Source organism: Cynocephalus volans, chromosome 2 (genome assembly GCF_027409185.1).
Source record: "Cynocephalus volans isolate mCynVol1 chromosome 2, mCynVol1.pri, whole genome shotgun sequence".
NCBI lineage: Eukaryota > Metazoa > Chordata > Mammalia > Dermoptera > Cynocephalidae > Cynocephalus > Cynocephalus volans.
This window is the reverse complement of record NC_084461.1, coordinates 78,168,784-78,195,153: the sequence shown is the minus strand read 5'-3', so window position 1 is coordinate 78,195,153 and position 26,370 is coordinate 78,168,784. Positions and strand designations below refer to the sequence as shown.

The following is a 26,370-nucleotide window of genomic DNA, read 5'->3' as shown; positions in this document are numbered from 1 at the left end:
TTCATTGTATCTTTTAACTATACTCCTGGTCCTTTCAGGGAAATATATTATTGGCTACGTTTTAGGCAAATAGTATTATAATGCATGACCCACCCAAAGTGAATGATACAAACTTTAAAGACCAGTGTTTGCACATATCATGTCAGTCCACAGTTTAAAAAACTCTCATATACATCTAGGGAATGTTAATGGCTGTACTTCTCCACTTTCACAGATTCAGGGGAGGCAGGCAAGTCCTGAGTGTTGAGAATACAATACATACCATAGGAAGTAGAGAGACAAGTAGTGTGTGACTTCCCCCATTCACTCTGTTGGATTTATTCTAGGCAGTCTTGTGGAGCAGCTGTGACAGAAACTGGCCACTCTGAGGTCTGCACTGCGCACTGGCGCAGCTGCTGAAACCCCAGTTCTTTTAGGGACTGTCTCCAGCTCTTTCACTTCTTGCTTCTCCTCTGTCTCTCATAAATATGGACAGTATCGTTCTAGAGACTTTTAAAACTCACTCTTAAAGTGATAGTTTATTTTAGTATTAAATAATCAAATCATATGGAAAAACAAAAGTAAAATAAAGCTGGGGGTATTATACTACCTGGCTTCAAACTATACTACAAAGCTGTAGTAACCAAAACAGCATGGTACTGGCATGAAAACAGATACTCAGAACAATGGAGCAGAATAGAGAACCCAGAAATCAACCCACAGACTTACAGTCAACTGATCTTCTACAAAGGCACCAAGAACATACATTGGGGAAATACTGCTTCTTCAATAAACGGTGTTGGGAAAACTGGACATCCACATGTAGGAGAATGAAACTAGATCCATACCACTCACCATATACCAAAATCAACTCAAAAATGCAGCCCACCTGCCTGCCCCTCACTCTACTAAACTTAGCATTCATTTATCACCTTCTAACATGCTACATAATTTACTTATGTTTATTTGTATGATCCATCTATTCCCTTCACCCCACCCATCCTCCACTCCCTGCTAAAACGTAAGTTTCTTGAGGGCAGGCATTTCTATCTATTTTGTTAACAGATACTTTGTCTGCTTTGTGACTTATCCAAAGCACATAAAATAGTTCCTGGAATAGAGTAGAGTAATAAATAAATTAGTTAATTAATTCAAATGAAGAATCTTCTAGCTCTAACTGTGGTAAATACTTAGCTCAAGGAACAGAGGAATAATTACAAAGTTAGTTCAGAAAATGTGATCTGTAAAACAGGGATGGTAATATTGGGAACTGCTGTGATCTGGATGTTTCCCACCAAAATTCCTGTTGAAACCACTGTTGTGGTATTATGAGGTAGGGCCTTTAGGAGATGTTTAGGTCATGGGGGCTCCACCCTCATGAAAAGGATTAATGTCTTTACAAAAAAGTGCCATGTGAGGACACTGAAGACACCATCTATGAGGAACAGGTCTTTACCAGACACTAAATCTGCTGGCACATCAATCTTGGACTTCTCAGTTTCTAAAACTGTGAGCAATAAATTTCTCTTGTTTATAAATTATAGCAGCCTGAGTGGACTAAGACAGGAATAATGGTAATAACATAACAGTAGTAATTAACATTTATTGAGTGCTTACTGTGTGTAGCCACTCTTTTAAATGTTTTACACATATTGTCTCATTCAGTCCTCACAACAATTTTGTGAAATAGGTATCAGTGTCTTTTTCACTCCATAGATGAGGAAACTGAGGCAGGGATGTTAAGTAACTTGTCCATGATCACAGAACTGGCAAGTGGCAGAGCCAGGATTTGAACCCAGGAAGTGCAGTTGCAAGCTTATGCTTGCTCTTCTCATACCCTGGATGGTGGATGACTGAGGCAAATGGGTTTTGCTATGTTCACTTTCACTACAGGCATAGAAGGAATGGGCAGAAGGTCTGGGAGTCTCTCCTTAAAATGCTAATATCCTTGCCAGAGGCATGTCTGAAACTAGCGCTGTGAAATCCTCAGTGGGGATCAACGGACAGCGAGCCACGCTCAGCAAAAGAACACAAGTTAGGAAGAGTAAGGAGGCAGGGGCAGGAGAGGGGAGAAGACACGGGCAGGTGGGTGGGGAGCTACTAAGGATAAACTTTTGCCTATTCTATTGTGACAATGTCACTGGTATGTGTTATCAGTGACAACAATAATCATTTCGTGGCCTACATTTTGCCAGACTACACTCGACCTTTGTAATAGGATTAGAAGGTGCGATTCAATAGAACTTTTTGGTTTTAATAAACATGCAAACAAATAAAGGGGGGGCGGGGAGAAGACAGAACAACCACAAAAATTCCTTGAACTATTTAAGTCAAGTGAACAGATACGATGTGGGGGTGGGGGGGTGGAGAGGAACAGGTAAAGGGACATGAAAATCAACTACAATGTATTTTGAGAAGTAAAATTTTTTTAAAAAAAGAAATTTTTGGTTTCATATTGTTAAATAACCCTATTTTATTATTTTCACTTTGTTTTTCCAAAAAGAAGTATGAGGCAGTAATGCATTATGACTAGAGCAAACAGTGCTAATAAATAACAATGGTTATTAGAAAATAACCTTGAATAAACAGTACTTCCTCTTTTTCATACAGTGTATGTGCGTGTGCTCGGTTGTTCATTGTCAGTTATAAAAAAGAGATGACTTCTCTGCTGGAAGAGCAAAGCCTTGGTTACCATTTGGTAAACGCCACTATGAAATCTATACATGAAAAGGATTTTATTTCCACAGTTATAGTCTGTTCGAGAATGTCTAAGGGTAGAAAAGGGAAAAATTATGACACCCCACCCATCCAACATGGCAATTTATATTCCACATATATGTACACATATGGAGTAATCATAAATAACTTTTGCTGTCAAATTAGTTTTCTCCTTGTTGTCTTTCACTAGAAGGCCAAGAAAAACAGAGGAAAGTAACAAAGTCATTAATTTTATTGCAATCTAGTCTTTCTCGTTTCAGAGCCACCAAAACATTTTTAGATTTAATTTTACTGGTAAATAAAACACTTCTGAAGTTCAGTAACAAGTTAATGGTCCAAGTTTGGGGTTTTTTCCTCTTTAAACCATACTGACCTTTATAGAAGCAAAAGAACATTTGACATTTCGTGGAAAATAAAGAAACATAATTTAGCAATTTTTAACCAATTGCCGCACGCTACAGCTTTAGAGTTGCTCAACTCTTTCCAGACACAAATGTCTCCCAAGCATGCTTCATATTCTTTTTAAAATCACAAGTAAATAGACAAAAATTTTAATTAGATGAGCCTGTATCTCATATTTGGCTGATGTCATCTTTTCCCCTCTGGGGGAAAAATCCATTAAAAAAAGAAACAAAGAAACACAGGACACAGATGACGCTGGACATACAGGACTTAATTTTGTCCCAAATGCTGTGCGCATTCCTGAACCGCAGCTCGGATCAAGCCAGAATTCAGGTCCTGACTTGGTTATTCAGACTTCTGGCCCGACTCTCACACCATAAAGATGAAACACACCCATGAGCTGGGGGCTGATGTTTCTTCTGACTTGCCCCATGTTTTTATCTGCTCACTTGACCTATTCTTCCAGTTGGGAAGAAATAGTCCATTGTCTCCATCCCAGTCCCTGGACCACTGGCACTGCTTCTATTTTTGGTGACGATTTCCTACAGCCTGGTGTAGGGATGGGCACACTCATTGAACAAATTAGAAAGGTACACTGAGCATTTCCCGTGGTCTGGTTATTTAACTCCTCTACTTTTGATCTCCATGGCTTTTTCTTACTTGCAGTTGAGGAATAGGAACTGTGTTCTTGCATTCCCCATTCCATTCTTCCTTTATCTCTGTCTCCCACAGCATCTCACTGTCTTCTACATGGACATACCACCAAGCACACGTGAGGAGGTTCTAGCCTGGCTTATGCCCAACATGTCCCTTATCCTCATATATCAAGGATAAGTGAATTTGTGTTTCCTTTGAGGCAGTAGCTGTAACTGAGGAGGAGCTCAGTGTTTTGTACTAGCCCAGAGTGGGCCCAGAATGTCCAGCCTCTCCCTTCCCCCTTTCAGATAAACCATGAACTTAAGATCACTTGAGGGGACGGATCATTCTGAGGCCGCCCTGAGAGCTGGAGTATGTTCCAGACTGTGTTCAGAAAAGGGGTCCAAGAGCTCTAAAAACAACTCTGATTTTAAAATAAAATGTGCAGTGTAGAAAGTTTATAAAAGACAGATAAAGCTGGAAATGTTTCTTTTCCCTGATCCACAGGACCACGAGGGAGCGCCTACTAGGTAAGCCAGAGGTCACAAGCTGGCAGCTTGAATACTGCCTGCCAACAGGTTTTGATTGGCCCGCAAAGTGTTTAAAGGTTGTCTTTAAATACTTGCCAACACTAACAAATTAGAACTTTCACATAAAAATCTGGTTTCTGGCTTCTCTAGAAAAATCAGATCTGGCTGACACTGGATCTGCTTCCTGTCTAGCAAACGTTTAACAGGAGCCAAGTAGTTGCTGCCCCCTTTAGACAAGGCACGCTCACTCTTGACCACAGGCCCTGGGCCGGTCTGCTTGCTGCCCCTGTAGACATCAGAGTTTGCAACTTCTGGTGTAAGTGCCTTAAGTGCCTGAGTGAGTACCTAGTGTCAGTCATGCTCATCAATAGCTCTTTGGCAGGGTTTAGCTCATGATACTCCCTCACTTTTTCTACACTCCTTGCCTCTGAGCTGCCCTGAGGCTGGATAGGCACCTACTAGTAAGAACCACTTTCCTTTGCCAAAAGGGCCAGAAAGGCCAATAAAGCCAAAGTGCCACAGCTCTCTGCTGTCTTTGTGTCTGCGAATACAACTGCTGCTTGGATGGAAAAGATTTTTATTAGCAAGGGAGGTATATAACTCATATAACTGAGCCAAGTATTTGCCAATAAAAAAATATAAAGTAATGGCAATGGATAGAGTTCTGAGGGGCAAAGGAAAAGTGGGTGTCTGTAGTTTTATTTTATTTTTTAATGCCAGCCCAAAATTTGGCTGCAAAGTAGATAAATATGAGGCACGATGCCTGAAGTCAAGATAACAAGAGCTCTAAAACATTTTCTTGCTTCCATCTGAAACTACGGAAATCACATTTGGACTCCATCTTCGGGACAGCTGCCAGCGCTCTCCTTGTAAAATAGCAGAGGGTAGCTTCTGGCAACTCGCAGCATGAAAGCCACTGCAGGGCTAGGTGATAAGTTGGTAACACAGAGGCAAAAGACAACTAGGGGCGATTTTCAAAGTGCTCCAGGGCCTGCAGCTGTAAGACTCCTGTTGACTACACAGCAGTGGTGTGCCAACATTTCTCTTCTTCACACAGCTCTCAAAACATAAGCAATCAACTCTTGGCTGACTTCAGGAATCCAGTTGCCTATCTATGATTCCTCACAGCACCTGCCTACCAGAAATGTATTAACTGTTACTAGAAATGTACACTGGCAATCTGAAATGACACAGTATGAATGCTTTATTCTTTGTTTTCACCCTTACTAAATCCGAAAACTCACCATGCCTTCTGAAACAAACAAACAAAAATTCCCTGCTGAGCACTAGTAGGTGAATTTTTTGGTTTTATATGATTTTTTTTATGTCATTGGGTTCTTGTGTACTGAAGGCTTGCTCTCTCAGAGAACAAGTTGTAGTTATCTTTAGGATTACTAACAGAGCTACAAATATGCAAGAATAATCAAGACAGATAAAAGATGGAAACAGCGGGATGCAATAGAAAACAGATGTTGAAAGGAAAAGATGATAAGAAATTCCAGCTGATGAGACAGAGACAGAGAAAGGAAAAGAAAAGGAATCGCCTGTAGTTTTAGGCAGAAATGATGCCACGATCAGAGGGCCCCTCACTGGTACCATTCTCGATGCCTTAAGGATTAGATAAGGTGCTTTCACTTCAGTGCCCATTTGTGCAGTGTCCTCAACTGCAAGTGCTCCTGGGAATTCAATTCAGTAGGTTCTCAGCATGGTACAAGGTGCTATGATTGTGAGATGCATGGGAGATTTATAAGTCATGGCCTTTGATCTCAAGAAGATTACACTCTGGACTACAGTTTTTTATGCCTTTATGTATTATCTATTTATGGTAAATTCCTTTCATGCTGCTCTGAGCTCAGAGTCAGTATTATTAGTGGGAGGAGCAAGAGCACCTATGATTGTGGTTCTGTTTTCCAGCAGAACAGACTCCCTGTGGCTGTCTTTGAACTTGTCTTTACAGATGGAATGCAAGGGGCCAGAATTCAATGTTTGCAGTGGTTAAGGTATTTACAAAAGAATGATTTTTAATTTTTTCTTTTAATTCCTTAAACTATTTTAATAGATCCCATAATAATGTGGCACAAAGGCTTTGCTCATGTCACCACCCCCTACCCCAGGGTCTTTTTATTCTCCCACATAAGTTTCACTCCAGCCAGACCAAGATAACTCTGCTCTCTTCTACCTGGTGCCTTTGCCCTTCCCTTTCTTCTACCTGAAGAGACTTTCCTCTCCTTCAGACTCATCCAAATTCGGTATCCTTTGCAGCCCAGCTCAAAGACCACATCTTTCCTGAAGCCATCTCTGACTTTCCTAGATACTCCTATGAACTTCTCTAATGATGATAATGATGATTATTGCTAAGAAAAAATTCAAATAACACTGCATAACAACCATCACCCTCTCAAGAAGATGAACTAATATTTTCTGAGCACTGTTCCTGCTTTACACACTCAGCCACCCTTCACATATATAGCTGCTGCTTGACTTACGATGGGGCTACATCCCAATAAACCCATTGTAAGCAATAAACTACATATAATATACTTTTGTTTTTGATATTGCAAATTTTACAAATGAAAATTTTTATTATAGTTTTATAATCAATTTTACAATGAAGAATACTGATGAACTCAAATGCTCTTTTCCTCTAAATGCCTAAATATTAGATTTTTCTTGCAAATCTTTTAAAATGACTACCTTAATATTCTACTTTACCCATTTTACCTTTTAGTTTTTAGAATCTTAGCAGTTAATTTTACTCCTGGGATAAATGACACTATGTAGCACTCTTCCTTTCTGCAAATGCCCTGTTCTAGTAATCAACATTGAAACAAAATCTCCTGAAAAATCTTTTAAGAAAGTAATGAACTGATTGTGATTTTACCAATTTTCTTCCTAAATATCACATGTCAAATCAAATATCTACCAAGGGCAGTGGCCTCCTGTAAAGCTAGGGCTAGGTCTCACAGACGCCTTCAGCCTGTTGTCCAGACTGGGTCACAAACCCTTCACACGCAGGTCTACGAGCTCGAGGGGTCTGCGAGACCTAGCCCTAGCTTTACAATTGGTGTAGTCGTCAGGATTCCAAGCAGGTAAGGGAGCCAAAAGCCCACTGGGAGAAGGAGAAAATGTGGCTACTCTTGAATATGCTTTGCCCTATGGCCCCTTTCCTGTTGACCGGGATCTGGTTGCTGCTCACTATACTGCAAGTCAGAATAGACCAGGCACTACAGCGCAGAACCCTTTGGGAGGGGGCGGAAATGTGGCTGTCCTTGAGCATGTGGTGCCCGGTGGCCACTTTTCTGCTGACCGGAGCCTGGCTACTGCTCACTATACTGCAAGCTGATCGAGATCTGAAGCAGACAGCGCATGCCCGAAGCTTCTAGAGGACGCTCTGGGAAGCCATATTAGGTCGACTGCTCCTAGCTCTGAATAAAAGCCTATTATTTCTTTACTAATGGCTCCAAGGACCTTTTCCTATTACCTAGCTCGTAGATCTGTGTGTGAAGGGTTTGTGACCCAGTCTGGACAACGGGCTCGAGGGGTCTGTGAGACCTAGCCCTAGCTTTACAATGCTTGACTATATTACTACTTTATAATGAGAGTAATAAGACAGACAGTCTGGTGTTGCCCCAAAATGTTTCAAAACATTAGTTACGAAACAAAGGACAAAATATAACTGATAGATTTTATGTATACATCACACATATAAAATCTATACATTGTGGTCTTGTTGCCAAATAAAATCACTGAGTTGGTAGCTCAGTGAATGTGGCCTGTGACATCATCAGGCTTCTGAATAGAGTGAATAATTAGCAATTAGAGAAACACTGCTAACTGATTTCAGTGATACGGTATGAAGAGTTGAAGCTCATATTTGTCTGTGTGAAATAATATTAAATTAAATGCATATGCAATTATGGTGTCATATTAGGGACAGGAGAAAGGCAGTTAATGTTACTATACACCTATAAAGTGCTAGAAATGTTAATATATATCTTTTTTGGTTGATTTCCATAAATGCCTTGTAAAGTGAGTAGTACTATTCCCATTTCAGAGAAATTAAATAACTTGCCTATGATCACAAAGCTAAAAACGAGTAGGACAGGATTTGTATTCCAAAGTGTTTTCAACTCACTATTTCCTGCTATTTCTCAAACTAAAGGGAACATATTTACAATATTTGCAGAGGAAAACAGTGACATGGAATTGACTTATTCTGAAGGACTGAGTATAGAACTTACCAGATCCATCTATCTAAAGAGGTTTTTAAAAAGTTCAGTTTATGCTTGAATTTATGCCATTAAAATTTTTTTCAGTAGATTTGTAGCTGACAGTTTTCTATCCATATAGAAGGCAAACTTGTTTCCTGGAGTAGTAACCTTTTGGAGGATGAATCGTTAGTTACCCTTCTGTGTTGACAGTCTGTCTCTTCTATTGGTATATTACAGTTTTGTGAAATAAGTACGTGGTCATTCTATCAAGGACATCATTTCTGAATCTCAATTTTCCACTATGGATTATAAATTCTACAATCTTATTCAGTTCTTATTTATTTTTACAATTTCGTTGATATGCAAGACATCAAGTGCACCTCATCACAGATGTTGCATGCACAGGCTTTCTCATCAAGGTGTTTCTAGGATGCTAGATCAGTGCATATGTCTTGAAAAGTAACTCTAGCTGATGAATTGCACTGGCTATAAATATCTTCATTTATCAATATGCATTCAGTTTATGTTTAAAATTTATTAGATACCTGTTGAAATAAATTTATTGAGATTTTTTTACTGCTGGCTCTGATGGAGTAGTTTATATCAGATTAATCTTCTCATTGAATACAACTGTGCAAAATAGAGAAAATGCTTTCAGACACGCGTACACAATAACAACAACAAGAACAAGAACAAAAACAGAGAGTAATCAAAACAGCCAGTACTTGATGGACCAAGATTCTGGAGAGAAACAAAACCCATTGAGAGGGAGCCCTATATTCGCTGTTGTGTTTTTCCTTTGGGGAGTTTTCGAGTTCACAGTGAGATGCCTGAAGGCTGAACAGAGACTTGCAGCCTGAACCTGGAAGCAATCTGACTAGGTTGGGGAGACAAAAATATGGTTCAAGTCTACCAAGGCCACCAAGACTTGAGGGGTCAAGATTCTAGAGAAAAAGAGAACTACAAAGCCATTTGCCATTTCTGAAGTTTCCTGTGCATGGGGCGAAGGGGTAAGAAACTAAGCAGAGAGCAGCTGCTCCGAAACTAAAGAGCTAAGCAAAGAATTCAGGAGACTCACAGTGCTTGGAAATAAAAAAAATGGAGTCCAGAGACTGCCAAGGGGGAGGAACTTCCAGAAAACACAATAGGCTTTTGGTTGAGTCACTGGGTCCCTTGAACAAACTTCCAGTTTATCCCAAGAGAGGAGACAAAGTATAAATAAATTAACCTTTAAAATGCCTGAAATCCAGTTTCTACTGGATCAAGGTGATCTGCCCAAGGCAATTTGCTTTCCAAAGAAAATTAAATTTTCTCTAGAAGAAGAAATTTGAACTTATTTTTATCTAGAGGTTGCACACTGACTGCCAGCTATGGGAATTTACCCTGCACAAACTTTTGTTTGGCCCACACAGTGTTTGCTTTTTTCATTTCCACTGAATGCTTTTAGGAGAAGGCTGTAATCTCCAGTTCTTCTACGGTCCCCACCAATCCCTATAGTCTTACCATAAGCCCATTTCAGTCTCATAAGTTACTTGCTTGAACCTAAAGCCATTTGCTATACATTTATTTTTTTTTTATTTTTTATTTTTATTTTATTTTGTCGATATACATTGTATGCTATACATTTAAAAGCAGATGAGTGACATATAACAGATCTATGTTGTAAACCAAGGACTGTGATGGCAGTCACAGAGGAGCTATTGGATCTGCATGAGGGGAATACATATGAGTGGATGAAATAGCTCAGGTAGAGAACCAAAGGCATAAGAGACAGATTCAAAGACTAAGTTTACAGTCTCATCTCTTCGGCCTCTGATTTTTGTTGATACAGCTCCCGAGACAAACATTTCTTTTGGTTCATTTATAATGCTTCGCATTTGTAAAAATTATGCAGTTTACAAAATTCATTCATATTCATACATTTTTTCATGATCTTTAGGACAAAACTTTAGGGTCAGAATCAGTACCTCTGCTTGGAAAGTAGATAACTAAAGCTCAGAGATGTCAAGTAGCTCAGTGGAATTAAGGTTGCCTGCTACTTACTTGCATGCATGTTCCATTGGACCTGACAGCCCAATATTAAAGAGTGTTACCATAAATATGCATATAAAAGTATTTATTTATAAAAAATGTATTATTCCCACCCCAACATTCAAGTAATACAAGAGATAAGAATAAGATTCTAGAACCTAGAAAAAATCATACATTAACACTAAGGCGAATCTGAATGAACAGGTAAAAACCAGTCCTAAATGTTACTGTTTGCTTTGCTCTCCCAAAATTGTTTTAAAGGGGTGGTACACATCTTGCTTACTCTAAGTCTTGCTGATTTGCTCTTTCAAGCATCAGACTGTGCTAGATCTTTTTGCAGGTAAAGCGAAGACCCACAGGGCCCAGGAAAAAGCATGTTACACGGTTAAAATGAAAAACAAACAAACAAACAAACAAACAAAACGTGGTCATAGAAAGCCCAGAAAACAACAGCAATTTTGAAATGAAAAAAAACACAGAGAAAGAAATAGAGAGGATGGTTAGGGCAGGAGAAAGGTAGGCACCTGTTTTGGAAGGATGGAGCAAGGCATTAAAAGGAAGGTATAGTCTGTTCAGGCCCCTCATGACTAAAACTGTATTCACAGAAAATGTTTACTGGTAAATCAGACCCTGACACTTTTAAGGAGAGAACCCAGATCAAACAAAGGTGAAAATCCTGCAGTCTGTCTGAATGACTCTGTCAGGTCAATAAACAGGCTAATGAACAGGCAATGTCAGACATTGGCATTTATTATCAAATGGAGTGAGAAGTTTACTGCATAGAAACTCAATGATATTTCACCAGCCCAGACACTAGCGAACACTGGACAGAGTGGCACAATCTGATCAGGAAAATTTAAACACACCTGCTTATCTCAGCTCCTGTATATTTACTTGTAAAGTTATAGAAATGATTGGGGATGTTTTGAAGAACACATGAGGCATTCAGTAGTCTCTCTGAATCTCACTCTATGAAACAAATGTAGTGATTTTTTTTTTTTTTTCCCCACTGAACTTGACATGGCTCTGGGACAAATCAGTGATAGAGTCCCAACCTTCCCTGGCTTCTACATGTTCATTCCAGGGTTTTCTGGGAAGACTCCTTTTCCACCCTTCATGAACAGTTCATGTGCTAGTCTCCAATGGAAACAAAGTGATATTTCTTATTACTGTTGGCTGCTGGGAAGCAATTGCAAAGAGAGTGCCTTGAAACAATTAGTCCTCTGTAACTGATTATTTAACAATATGTATTTCCCAAGAACTGTTTATCCTCAAAGCGAAGCAGCCAAGACGAAATATGTTCTGTATCTAAGCAGACACCTGCACTGAATCCCTCTGGATGCTAAAGGAAAATCCTCACAAAAGAAAATTAAAGGGGGATTATTAATTTGCTCCTTTATTCCATTTGGAATGAAATCTGTGCTTTTTCATGAGCAAAGAAATATGTTCCATTTCTCACAATACCTCAAGGACTATTTTAATTTGGGAAAATCTCTTCATAAAAGATGGCTTTAGTTTTAAAACTGAAATTCAACATGCTCATATACCAACAAGAGACACATGTAAAGCAAACAAAGAAGGGAGAAAAGAAGGAAGAGAAGGAGGCAGAAAGGAGGGGAAAACAGAGGGAGGGAGGGAGGGAGGGAGAGAAACACAACTCTCTTATGTGTAAGAAAATGCTTCTTGTGTTCAAGGCACTCTAGTGGCCACCAAAGAATAGTAATAATAATTTGAAAAAAAGAATAAAATGGTGCCCACCTTTGAGTCACTTAATTCCCAGCCATTTAGTAGTTTAAGACGTGGCTACGAATGAAAATGATTTTAACCAACTGATCTGTAAGTCTGAATATTAAAAAATATATATATTTTTAGCTACAAATTCCATGTTGTAACTCCCTTCTCTAAAATAGGGAATGATTCAAAAACTGCTAGGGAACATCTCTAGACCAGATGCTCACATAAGTGAACAAGTATACATCAGTTACAGAGACACAGAACTCTGGAGAATGCACTCTCCTAACTGACAGACTGAGAAGTGCCCTGTCCCAATGCTATGAGAAGTTCTGCTCCTTTGCCAGCTTATCCATTCCAAGAAGAATGCATTTCAGCTTTTGGAAACCTTCTATGTATATGAATCTTTTCCAAACACCTATTTTCTGGCGTCTCCAAGAATCTCATGCCTCATATTGCTGGCTACCCTCATTATCTTATGCAGGATTCCCTACATGTAAGTAAATTGTCAATCAGTGGAATTTTGACACAGTAAATGTGAGAAGCCCCTATTAGAAAACTTAAAATAAATGCTACATGTCAGTCTGAATCTGACTGGGTCAGGTTAAAAATAGAAAAATACTTTAGAACATAATTACAGCTGGGAGTGATATGTAAAATATTTAGTGATGAGAGTGGCACAGGCATTGCCCATTCAGAATGACTGCAGGTTTCTCACTGGAGTGGCATTCTGGATGCTCCCTATCTGGCCAAGTGTTAGCCTTTTAGCTGCTGAAAGTGTGGGGATGCTTTTAACTTAAATGGCTGGAAGTCTGGGACACATGCAGGGGACTTGGACAGTAGCTACTTTAATATTTTAACAATTGATAGGGTTCTATCATTGCCTACCAGCTGAGTGTCAGCCTGGTAAATACTCCCATTAATCATCATACAAATTTGGATCTACTTAAGTAAACAGTTTAAGAAACTTATGATCTATAAGTATTAGCATGAATCTACTTAAAAATGACAAACTGAACTCGTGTTTTTTTTAAAAACAGAGTTTACTGGAATAATGAAATGATGAATTAAAAAAAAATTAAACATAGTCTCATGAATTTCTTGTGGACAACATAGAAACATTTGGTTATATGGTGAATTGCAAGTATAGTCATAATAAACTGATGTTACACTGATGAAGTTTCCTAGCAGTTTGACAGTAGCTATCCTTGGCCTTGTCCAAACTTGAATCAATGAACAAGAAGTTTTAGAAAGTATGACAGTGGACATCTGTCACTTTGGCCTGCCTAGTACTGCTGCTCACTTCTGTTGGTAAGAGAATCCTTTCTTCTCATGGGAATTCCATTCCATGTGGTTTTTATGAGATCAACTTGACTCTTTCCAGCACTGGAGTCTGCTCATGACCCAGGCCTGGCCAGAGCACCTGTCAACCATGTACTGGTTCTTAGATGGGATGTGATCTAAGGTGGGGCAATTCAGTCCCTCCTAGGATTTTTTTATTGAGGGATAAGCTCTTTCTCTGCTGGTGGAAGGTGAGTCTTGCACTGGTGACAGCAGCCATGCTCAGTACATTCAGCAAGCCCATTCAGCAAAGAGAAAGATAGAGCCCAGAGGCCTTTGGAATTTGGGTTCACTAGCCAAGTAACTACAAAACTACTTTTTCTTTTTTGAAGTTTCAGAATCCCTCTTTTGACATGAAATAAAGCACAATGAAAAACAGGATATGTTCACCTCACATCAAGTGCATTATAGGGAAGTAGGAAAAACACAACTATTATGATCATGCTGATATGTTATCTATTAGCTACTGGAATTAGGAAAAAATTCCCAGAGAATAAACTTGAAGGGTATCTCCCACCTTCATTTTTATTTCCTGCTCACCCTTGATACCCAACAGCATAATTTGTTTTTTTAAACAATCTAGAAGATGCAAATAATGAGGATAGATCAATAGGAATTTGAGTAAAAGTTCATCCTTGGGGGTAAAAAGCTTTTACAGTTCAAGGAAGATTATTAAGCAATAGAAAGAATAATAGACATATTTAGAATGATTTTCCTAAACTTCACTTTAGCATTTGCATCCATCATACTTTACAAAATACTTCACATACTTTTTTTTTCCTATTGTAACATAGTTGACTGTAGATATCTGTGGGGTACAGAGTTGAATATCATTACCTGTGTGCAATATGTGATGCTCAAATCAGGATGCACATACATTTTCTTAAATGCTCAAATGTATTATAAGTTTAATCTTTCAGGAAATGATTAATAAATTCCTGATAATATTTCAAGTGATCAATATTTCCTTATTTAAAATGCATCAAATATTAAATATCAAAAAGTCAGAATAATATAGAAATATGCCTCTCATTCCATCAGTCTCAGAGCACCTATGACATCATAATAATCTAGGTTAAATATTAAAAAATTGAGGCCATAATCTCCTCTGAGCAAAATATAGTAGGCAAGTATAAGATATATAATATACTTTTGTGGTCACAGGTATTGGACAAAAGCCAATAAAGAAACACAAAGGCCATTTTAAAAAACTCAAAAAACCATTAAGTCTTCAAGGAACTTGGAAGATCACTACTATATAGTCATATTCCATGGAAATGCATAAATTGAAGACCCGGGGCAGTTTATAAATTAAATGAGCCCCAATAAGCCCTAGAGAAGTGATATTTCCAATGTTTCTTGATAAACATTGCTTTTAGGACTGATTCACTGAGCACTTGTTATCAGGAATGTGCCAGTGTGCCAGGTACCAAGCAGTAGTGATACAAATAGTCATTGCTTCAGTAATGTTACATATATTGAATTAAGCTCATTAAACATGAGTTTGAAATATTTTTAGTTTTAACCTGTACTTAGCTTGTAATAAGTTCCTCAAAGAGATCATAATTTCTTTCATATCTTCCAATGAAATATAACATAATGTTCAACAGTTCTCCTTTATTTACAAACCTCCACAAGAGCTCAATAAACTTTTTCCTGTATATGTGGTTTGATAGGTTATACAGGCCACCATTTTAATATTTCGGTTTACATTTATTTAATTACTGCTGACTGGCTCAATTACAGATTTAAGTTGTCCCCCTCCACTGAATCCCACTGACTTCTCTGTAAGCAATGTTTCTTTTCTTTTTCTTTTCTTTTTTTTTTTTTTTGACCGGGTAAGGGGATCGCAACCCTCGGCACGGTGTGGTCCGCACCACGCTCAGCCAGTGAGCGCACCGGCCATCCCTGTATAGGATCTGAACCTGCGGACTCGGCGCTACCAGCTCTGCACTCTCCTGAGTGAGCCACAGGGCAGGCCCTAAGCAATGTTTCTTGACCATCCTCTAACAGTTTAAGTTATTTACTTTCTGCCTCGAAAATGCTCCGTACTGTTCATTATTTTTACCTCAAGCTTTGGGCTCATTCCTTTCAACAAATGACTTTGTTTTCCTGCCTTTAAGAGAGAAGAGAGGGCATTAGATGCAAATGCCAACTTTTCACACTTTCAGCTCCAGAACAGTTTTTTGTGTACACCAATCAGCCTTTCTTTTCCCAACCTCAGAGAAAGAAATATCTGTCTCTTCTGCTCTTCCTGCCTCGTCCATGATCTTGTCATGACAATGAATCTTTCCTCTGGTTTCACCCTCTTCTTTGTTGGTTCATTTTACAAGTAAACAAACACACAAAAAAATCTCCTTTGAACCAACCGACCTCCCTTTCTAAGCTGTTTCTTTCTCTCTTTTTACATTCTCCATTTAACTTCTTTATTCTGAAACTGGGGTCCCTAGGAGCAGCTGAATCGGCATCGTCTGGAAACTTGTCAGAAATGCAAATGATGAGATTCCATCCAGACCTACTGCATCAGAAACTCTGGTGGGGCCTCACAATCCGTGTTTTAACAAGCTGCCATGGAATTCGGATGCGCACTGCAGTGGGGGAACCCTTGCGGCAGACCACATTGCTCCCCCTTGTCATCCTATTTAACTTCTCTGCTACACTTGACAGAGTTAGGTGTTGCTTCCTTTTGATATCTTTGCTACCAGCAACTCCAGACCCTATCTTGGTTCTCTTCCTAGCTCTCTGATCACTCATTAAAAAACCTCATTCACTAGCCCTCTCCCTATACCCGGTTACCAACCAGTGTCTCGCAGATCTCACCAACTTCACTGCAGATTCCCTAGAACCTTGCTCTTTATGTGACTAAAGGTAGTCAGTGCCCAGATGTTCACCCAAGCCAAGAATTTCTAAGTAATGTTTCTCTCTGGCACTCAACATTACCACATCTAATTAGCTAACCAAAATTCATTAGTATTTATCTCTGTGACAACTCTCAAACCAGTCACCTACTCTTTATTCCCAGGAGCATCACCAGACCATCTATAGTCTGGAACATGACAACAGTCTACCTGCCTAGAGATGCTCTTCTTTTCAATATCCTCTCCTAAACATTTCCGGTTATCCTTCTGAAGGGTAGGCACGAGCATGTCACCCTCATTCAAAATGAAAAAGAAAATTAAAATTGACAAAATAAAAAAAAAAATCAGAACAAAACAAACACGGTTTCCCACTGCGTAAAGGCTGAAATCTAACATCCCGAGTATGGTCTGCTGCTTGCATTTAAGCCAACCTTTTCTGTCTTCTTTTCTAATTGCCAAAACTTTCTTCCTCCCTCCCAACCCTCTACTTAATCTAGGCAAGATTAATCACTTTCCCTTTTTGCAGCTTTGACTTAACACTGTTTTCTCTGCTTGAAATACCCATCTCTAATCATACACTCATCATTCATTTAGTAAAAATTAAAGCTGTCACAAACTCAGGGGCAGGTAAAATGAATGAAGCATATCAGGCATAACTTGAGGTCACACACCCTATCTGAAGGGGGCAGCATCTGCTCAGGACTTGAAAAGGGCTGCCATGTAAATACTGCCTTTAAAAAAAATAAGCCAGAAATTCAGATTTTTAATGTAAAATTTCCCAATTTTAAAAGTTTGCAGCAAATATTTAATCTAAAACAACTTTTCTGTGTATAACTGTGTGTCTGCCAAAAAAAATACACTTGCAGGCTGTCAGTTTGCACCTTCATCTTGATTCCACTAGGCCCTAGGGATCCAAAGGTGACCAAGACAGGGCCTCTGACCTCACAGCTTACCTTTGGGCTCAGCTCAAATGCTAGCATGAGCTGGAGTAAACAGGCCATTACTCAGCTCTCAGGATGCTCTGTTTACATGGCACCTGCCATTGTATCCTCTTTTTTATTTAGTTTTTATTTTTCTTAATTGAAAAAAAAAAGTTTTTTTTTTTGGTAGCTGACCAGCTCAGGGATCCAAACCCTAGACCTCGGTGTTGCAAGGTGGCACTCTAACCAAATGAGCTAACCAGCCAGCCCCATAGTATATTCTTATAGCTAACTGTTTACTCCCTTGAATTATCTGACCCTAAAGGGATAGAGCTGTCTTCCTCATACTAGTATTGGCAGTACTAGTACACTGCCTGGCAGGTACTAGGTGCTCAGTTATAACTATACAGAGAGATGTCTATATATCAACTTGTATCAACTTGATTCCAAACTTTTATTTTATATTTTCTGCTTCCTAAATTGATATTATGCTTTGATTAGGCACCATCATGTAAGCTATGATTTGACTAAAGAATTTTTCTCCTAAAGAGCAAACCTAAAAATGCACTGAGTCACATGTCAGTTGTATGCTACAATCCTAAATTGTGTGTGTTTTCAATACATGTTCTCTGAAAGATGTTGGCCAGAATAAGGACTATTTGAGAGATACTTCTGATAAATATAAGAAATTACATCAGTCTAGGACAGACCTTTCACTTTGGAAAACAAGAAAAATGTGTTCATTTGGGTGCAACATTTTTCCATTTAACAAAAGCACTAAAAACGTCAGCTTTAATTTTGGCTGCAGTTATAATTTCTAGTTATATTCTCCAAGCATGCTCACAATTTAATCTGGGCACTGCTATACCAGGGGAATGTCAATCATTTTTCAGTGAACCAAAACATTCTCATTTCACTAAATATCAGAATTAAGAGGGGATTGCTTGAACATTGTTATCTATTTCATTCCTCAACTGATATAATTTCTAGACACAACCGTAGGTCCTACATGGCTGCCACCTGCAAAGTTAACAAACATAAATCCTGCTGGGAAAAAAAATATGTTTTCATAGTTCCTTGGATGTTGTCAAAATGAAGGAAAGTAAATATTTTGTCTTCCCTACCTAAATAATGAGCAAGTTAGAACACATCCATATTTCAGATGTTAAAGAATCTTTAACATCTTTAACCACTTGAATCTTTAACATTGAAACTCCATGCCTCGTGTCCATTAGGATAAATGTATGTTGTCAGTAATCAATTGAAAGGCTTACCTGCAGACTGTTGAAAATGACAAAGAGAACCAACATCCAGAAGTGTCTGTAGGCCATGTGCAGTCCTCCCCACAGCCATGTCATAGAAATCAGGGCAAAGAGATATAAAATCAGTGGAATTTCTAGAAATCATGGAAACAAAACAAAACAAAACAATTTTTGAGCTTCAGAATACTGCATAGTCACACACATACACCAAGTTATTTTTGGCTCCTTTCTTGTCATACTCTACATACCTAAGTACCCATTTTTAAAGAACAACCTTGGAAATCCCATTCTTAAGCCAGAGAAGAGAAGGCACATTGCTGAGTCCACATTCTTTCTGTTTTGCAAATAGGTCTGCCGGGAGGTCTGAGGATAGGGAAGGATAACTGTTCCACCTGCTGGACTGTTCAGGAAGTACCATGAACAACTATGGAGTTGTGTAAATCTATTTATTATGATTATTATTTTTGTTATTATTTAAGTAGGCTTGCTGCCTAGTTTCTGCACTGAAAGCTAGAGAAGGATCTTCATTTTTTTTTTTTTTTAAATATTCAGGATCAGCTTCTTCTGCATTACAAAATAAAAATATGTGGCGGAAAAAAGTGCCTCCTAATGTATATGACTGTACTTCAAGAAGTTCACAAAAAAATTGAATTTCAAGATAATGCGAATCCTTCCATGAACTTTCTGAAGACCCCTTGTACGTGCTTACACTATCACACCTTGTAACTATGCATAAGAACCAGTGTAAATCTCTTTAAAAGAGTGTTCCACCAGAAAACGGTAGGCAGCAGTGCGGTCCTGAAAGTAGCATATTCCAACCAGGCATCTAGAGCCAGAAATTATGCAAAATTCATTTGTGTGTGTGATGGGAAAACATGTACTCACTTTTTTTTTCTGACTGAGAAGATACCAAAATTTATTGCTCAAGTTCACAGAGAAGATGATCAATTCACTACTATCAACACTAAGCTTATTCTACCCATGTTCTCATGCAATTTGTTTCAATCATTTTCAGAACAGAATTCTTCAGAGCCAAGGGACTTCATTACACTTTTGACTTGTTTATTTTGAATTTTCTTCGATATTTGGGTTTTAGAATAATAATCTTATAGAGGGGATATTAATATTTAAATGACAAGTTATATAAGATTTAGAAAGTGCCTCATCTCAGCATCCAAAAATAAACACATTTTCAAGCTGTTCAAGGACATGGATCACACCACTGACAATTCTCATGACAGACCTCAAAGTCCTTATTTACCCACCATCATCAATTAACACCTAAAATCCTCATGCACTACAGAAATTTGTATGGTTAAATACAACTTTAGCAATTTTGAAATTTTAGTTTCCTCTGAAATAATCCCAAACTTACAGAAGAGTTGCAAGTACAGTACAAGATTTTTTCTTCCTGAGCCATTTGAAAGTTGCCAACCTGATCCCCCATCGCCTCTGAATACTTTAATTTTCTACAGAGACATTTTCCTGCACAAACACAATACCATCAAGTCAGGAAATTAACATTGATAACATTACTACCATCCTAAGATCCCATTCAATTAATCCAATAATTTCCTTTGTAGCAGAAAGATCCGGCCTTGCGTAGTTGATGTGTCTCTGTAGTCTCCTTTAACTCCAAATGGCTCGTCTGTGTGACATTAGCTTTCATGACCCTGACATTTTGATGACTGCCAGCCAATTTTTATTGTAGAGTGTTCTTAAATTTGAGTTTGATGCTTTCTCATGATTAAATTTTGAGTATAAAACTCTGGCAGAAATCACAGAGGAGATGCTGGGTTCTTCTGATAGCATTCTAGTGGGTGGCACAAGAATCCCTTTGTCTTATTACTGATGATGCCAATTTTGATCACTTGGTTAAGGCCGTGGCTGCACAGACTCTGCATTGTAAGGTTAGCCTTTTCCCCTTTGTAATTAATATGTATCTCCTGTGGCATTTCTGTGAAATTATGTAAATATCTTTTCCTTATCAAATGTTTGATTTATTCATTTATTTATTTTTACAATACAGAGTGATAGATTCCTATTTTATTTCCTGGGTTATTATCCATTCCTATCACGATTTATTTTGATGCCCAAATTGTCCCTACAGCACCTTTGAGATGGTTTTGGTATTTCTTGTTATGTCCTCATCATTCTGTTAGCACTTGCTTGCTTTTTGGTTCAAGATATTTCAAACTTTCCCTCCCCAGTCCTGGTTTCTAATATCATTTAGAAACTAAGATCTGGGACTACATAAGGTTATTGCTTCTGCTGCTCCTCTGCTCTCTCATTAGACAGAGCTGGAGAATATATGCATGTATACATACACACACACACATTTACATCTATATTTCTGCATCTATCTCCATATAATGAAAATCATTAGTTCACTCCAATACTTCCAATTCCAGTCCAGCACCACAGGGTTAATTCTAGTTTACTCCTTTTTCATGTTTGTAATTCCCTTCTTTTTTGGTAAGGAATCTAGTTATCATCATTCTTAATATATTTACCTACTTGATCATCTCCCCTTTGTACAATCCTTCTCCCATTGCTGTCATCCATTCCCTTGCACAGATGGCCTCGCACATTCACTGAGGTTCTAAACTTCATGCTGGGCTGCACCTCCTCCCTCACACAGGTGCCCTCCTAGAGTGATTGGGTTCTGGCGCCCCATGCTTGGACACCTCCTTGTGGATACATACCTTGCTCTATACCAACCAATGGGTTTAGGATGGAATTGTTTGGGAAAGGAAGGGAAAACAAAGAACAAGAAGAGAAGGAAAAGAAAGAGAAGGGTGGAGGGGAAGAGAAAGGAGGAACCTGTGTATTTTTTTTTGAGATGAAAGAAGGCTTTAGAAGGGAATTGTGCTAACATCTTGCTCAGATATATCCTTCATCAAAAAATACACAAATTGTCTAAATTATTATTGTAACTGCCCATAGAATATAAGAATAATGCAAAAAAAGTTTTACATAGATGAGTAATTCCTTTGCCATTAATGCCTTGCAGCAGGACAAGAGAGAATATATTGATTTACTTAATTTTATAAAAATTAATTTTTGTTCAATTAAATCATACAATTTGACAAAGGGCCAGAAGGCTCATTTTAATTCTGATAAGATACCCTAATATTTAGGAAACTGCTTAAGCTATGCCCACAAAATTTTTCAAAGATTAGGTATCAAGCCTGGCAATTACTTTCTTTGCATCCCCTGGGTAAGTATAAAATTCTATTTAGGGCTCTGTGCAGAGTATAAAAGGACATGCACATTTTGTATGAACAACCAGGAACCAAATTTTCAGAATTTGGCTTTCATGTTCCTCTAAGTGCCTACAGCAAAGCAAGTGTCATGTGCTGACAGAGCTTAGTGGAGAAGCCAACAGAGCATAGAGGGCTTACTAGAAATACCCATGGCCCATGTTTTCCTGGAACTCTGCAGAAAGTGTGGTAGCTTGGTACCCCAGACCAGAAACTGCAAAGAAGAAAGCCAGTCATAAATAACTCAGTGTACTTAACAATAAACCTCAGGCTGGTTTTCCAGCAATGCAACAATGATTAAGACATGATTTTAGATGGGAGAAACATATCCAGAGGCAACATCTAGATTTTGTGCGCCTGTAGCTTATAAACCCTGAGGAGCCTTCTTCATAAAACAAAAATCGCAAAACCATAATCAGGAGCAAGATCTTGGAAGGGGACCATGCAAGTGGGAAGCCCTGAAACTTAAACTTCATCAGCTTTATGATTAGTCTACCTTTGAGGAGGCACCTTTTACCCTGTTTGGGGCCTGAGCAAAAGGAAAAGGAGTGTTGGAAGTGGGTGACGGTGATGAAAGTTGGGGGGAGGGTCATATTGTTGTCAGTAGCTACTATGAATTCCATTTGGCAAATTGAAAATTAATGCAGCATTTAATGAAAATCACTTTAGTTTCATATTTCCTAAGCTGTCATTGCACATTTGGTGAACTACTAATAACTTCTCTGTTGTCTACAATTCAATGACTACCAAAGAAGGCATTTATTTATAATGGTAATATTAGAAACAACTTATGTTTAGGGATGAATTGTCAATATAAAATAGAATCATTTCAACATTCTCAATAAAAGGAGGCCCTAAAAAACACAATATTGGGCCCAAGATATAAAAGCATCTATATAAAATACTCTGCTGTCCAGGGTATATAAAGAACTCCTATAACTCAACAACATCAACAAAACCTCCAAATAACCAAGTTCAAAGATGAGCCAAGGACTTGGATAGATATTTCTCTAAAGATATACAAATAGCCAATAAGCACATGAAAATATGATCAACATCACTAGTCACCACGGAAATGAAAATCAAAACCACAATGAGACAACACTTCATACCCATTAGGATGGCTATTATCAAAAAATTGGAAAATAGTAAGTGTTGGCAAGGATGGGGAGAAATTGGAACCGTTGCCCAATACTGATGAGGATATAAAATGGTGCAGTTGCTGTGGAAAACAGTTTGGTGATACCTCAAAAAGTTAAACAGAATTTACTTTACTATGCAACAATTCCACTTCCAGGCATATGCCCAAAAGAATTGAAAGCAGGGACTCAAACATATACTTGCACATCTATGTTCATGGCAACATCATTCACAATAGCCCAAAGGTAGAAACAACCCAAATGTCCATCAACAGATGAATGGATTAACAGAATCTGGTAATTATATAAATGTAATATTACTTAGTGCTATGATCAGAGTGTTTGTGTCCCTCCAGACTTCATATGTGGAAACCTAATCACCAGTGTGATAGTATTAGAAGGTGGGGCTGTTGGGAAGCAATTAGGTCATGAGAGTAGAGCCCTCATGAATGGCATTAGTTCCCTTATAAAAGGATCCCTAGTGAGCTTACTTGTCCCTTACCCCATATGAGGACATAGTGAGAAGGTACCATCAATGAACAAGAAAGTGGGGCCCTCACCAGACACTGAATCTGCTGGTGCCTTGATCTTGTACTTCGCAGCCTCCAGAACTGTGAGGAAATACATTTCTGTTGTTTATAAGCTAGCCAGTCTATGGTATTTTGTTATAGCACCCCAGGCTGACTAAGTACTCAGACTTAAAAAGTAATGAAATTTGGATATATGCTACAACCTGGATAAACCTTGAAAATGTTATGTTAAATGAAACAATCCCAACACAAAATAAATATTGCATAATTCTACTTACATGAAGTGCCTAGAATAGGCAAATCCACAGTGACAGAAAGTAGAATAGAGGTTACTTTATGGGACCGGGAGGACAATATCGAGTTATTGTTTAATGGATATAGTTTCTGTTTGGGATGATGAAAAAATTCTGGAAATACTGATAGTGGTGATGGTTGCACAACATTGTGAATGTACTAATGACACTGAATTGTACACTTAAAATGGCTGAAGTGTTACATTTTATGTTATGTTTATTTTACTACAATTAAGAAAAGAGAAAAAAAGACTATGCTAAGTCAGGCCTGTGTCGAGATGAAGTTCCACTAAAGGGAAAAAAAAAATAATCAAATCATTAAAGTACTTAATTTAAATACTTAAATTAACAAGGAGTCATTAATGTGAAAAACAAAGTAGTTTAAAAAGGTTTTAATGAAAGAAATTACTTGTAGAAAAGAAACAAAACAGCAAGTGGCTATGTCAATTAATACTGCCATCATTAAGAAAGTCTTCTCAGGGGAGCTGGCAGAGAATACATCACATTGCTTTATTTTTTACTGGAAAATATGATTTCAATGAATTTAACTGCCATTTTTAAAGAAAGTGTAGTGCTAAATTACCTGTTTTCTTTGTAATGGCACCCTTGGCTTTATCTGTACACATGAGTGACAACAATAATGTCTTTATGGTGGAAATCACACCCCATTTACATGAAACTGAAATTTATTCTGTGTTTATAATCTTCTAGAGTACTTATTTTAATTTTACCTCACTGACCTTCTGATTTTAACAATTTGGGATATGCTACTAAACAAATGCATCAGCATAAAACCAGGAACACAACTGTGAAATAATGTGGATTTAAGATATTTTTGGATCTATTTCCAACAACAGGCATGCATTATTTTTAAATTAGGAAGAAAAAAGAAAAAAAAAAAAGGTAAACTGAAATAAAGATATCCAAAGGCCTTATTTCTAAAACAAGGATCTTTATTCTGAAATTAACAGACACCTAGAGGCAAGGAAGTTTCAATGATCTGAATTTTTTTTTTTGGTGAGAAAATACTGATTGTGTTTTTGAGCTTTCTTAACAAGGGTTAACACTAATTTCACAATGCACAATCACCTACCAATAATCTCAGCCAATAAGCCTAGAACCATATAGGAAAACAACAAGGCATATATTTCACAGAACTGTCAAATCAGCATTAGGATACTGTGGGTGAAACAGGGAACAACCAAGATTATTTTGCAAATCATTCAAAGAAACACCCTACACCTCATTTGGGCAGCTTGCATTTCCAACCTTTAGTCATTAGTCCTACACGGTACTTGGTTCCAATTTTAGAATTCCCTTTCCACCTCAGTACTTTTTCAACACATTCCCAAAAGAGCTCTTGAAAATCCCTTTGGATAACAGAGAACTCAGCCCTGTGGCTTCTGTCTCCAGATACAGTTGCAAATGTTTGTTGCGGCAGGCAAGACTTCCCATATCTCAGCACCTGACTATGTACCATGTTCTTTGTTTTATTTAGACATAATTACTAAATTCATAATCTCTAGCATCACATATTTTCGAGTACTTTAGGGCCAACAATTTCCAAATCTGCATCTGCACCTCTCTTGAGCGCCAAGCCTGAAAATCCCCAAAGCACCTCAAACTCAGTTCATCCAAAGCTGAATTTCGTGGCCTTCCTCTCAAATGTTCTCTTCCTTCTGACTACTAGTACCACCATCTACAGGGATTTACTCTGATAACGCATTTCCCCTCACGCACTCCACCAAATAGGGCAACCAATCTTGTTTACTTCATCTAAATTGCTCTCAAATTTGTCCTCTACAATCCTTTCTAGAACACTGCCTTTGTTGAGGGCTTCACCTCTCTCAGTGAGCTTATTTTCACAGCTACGTAAGTAGAGCTTTCTGCTCTAATTCACTCTCCACCGTGGTCAGAGATATCTTTTAAAAAGTGTGTGTGTTTATATGTATTTTTATATATGATCATGCCATTTAAAGGCGAAAAGTCCTTCGACTGGCTCCCATATCATACGAAATAGACCTCACCACTTGTCCTCCACCTACCTTCCAGGAAATGCTGCCTATGCTTCTAGTCACCCTGAGCACACTGTATTCCTTACTATATCTGTGTCTTTGTTACTACTTGTAACATGTCTGTGTCCTCCATCAGAGATTATTAAGTGCACTGACTCCAGTCTATCTTACTTATCTTTATATTCCCAGTACATAGCACATGGTCTGGCCTAAACTAAGTAAGGCACTTAATTCATGTTTGTTCAATAAAAGAATTGTTGATGCGACTTGTAACCCTTATTTTTCATTGCTGCTCTTTTTGTCTGAAGGTTTGGATTTCTCTTTAGAAAAGCACTGGGCACTGGAAGTACAAGAGTGAAGAGAATGCACCCAGGGAAAAGATAATTTGCTTTGCAGTGGCTCTCTAAGGTACACTAGTCCTTTAAGATGATACATGGAGGAAAATAAATGCTCTCTGGCACTCTTCCGAAGGAGACTGAGCTTCAGAGTTAGACAGATCTGCATCCAGCTT

General features: G+C 38.2%; 1 protein-coding gene across 1 annotated transcript in view; it reads right to left on the bottom strand.

Annotated features, from left to right (window-relative positions):
- The window catches only part of ADGRV1 (adhesion G protein-coupled receptor V1), a 548,065-nt gene that overhangs the window by 35,986 nt on the left and 485,709 nt on the right, over nt 1-26,370 (bottom strand). Inside the window, exon 86 of the mRNA XM_063086652.1 lies at nt 18,632-18,753. Coding sequence (XP_062942722.1) covers nt 18,632-18,753 — 122 coding nt within the window. The remainder of the gene's footprint in view (nt 1-18,631; nt 18,754-26,370) is intronic.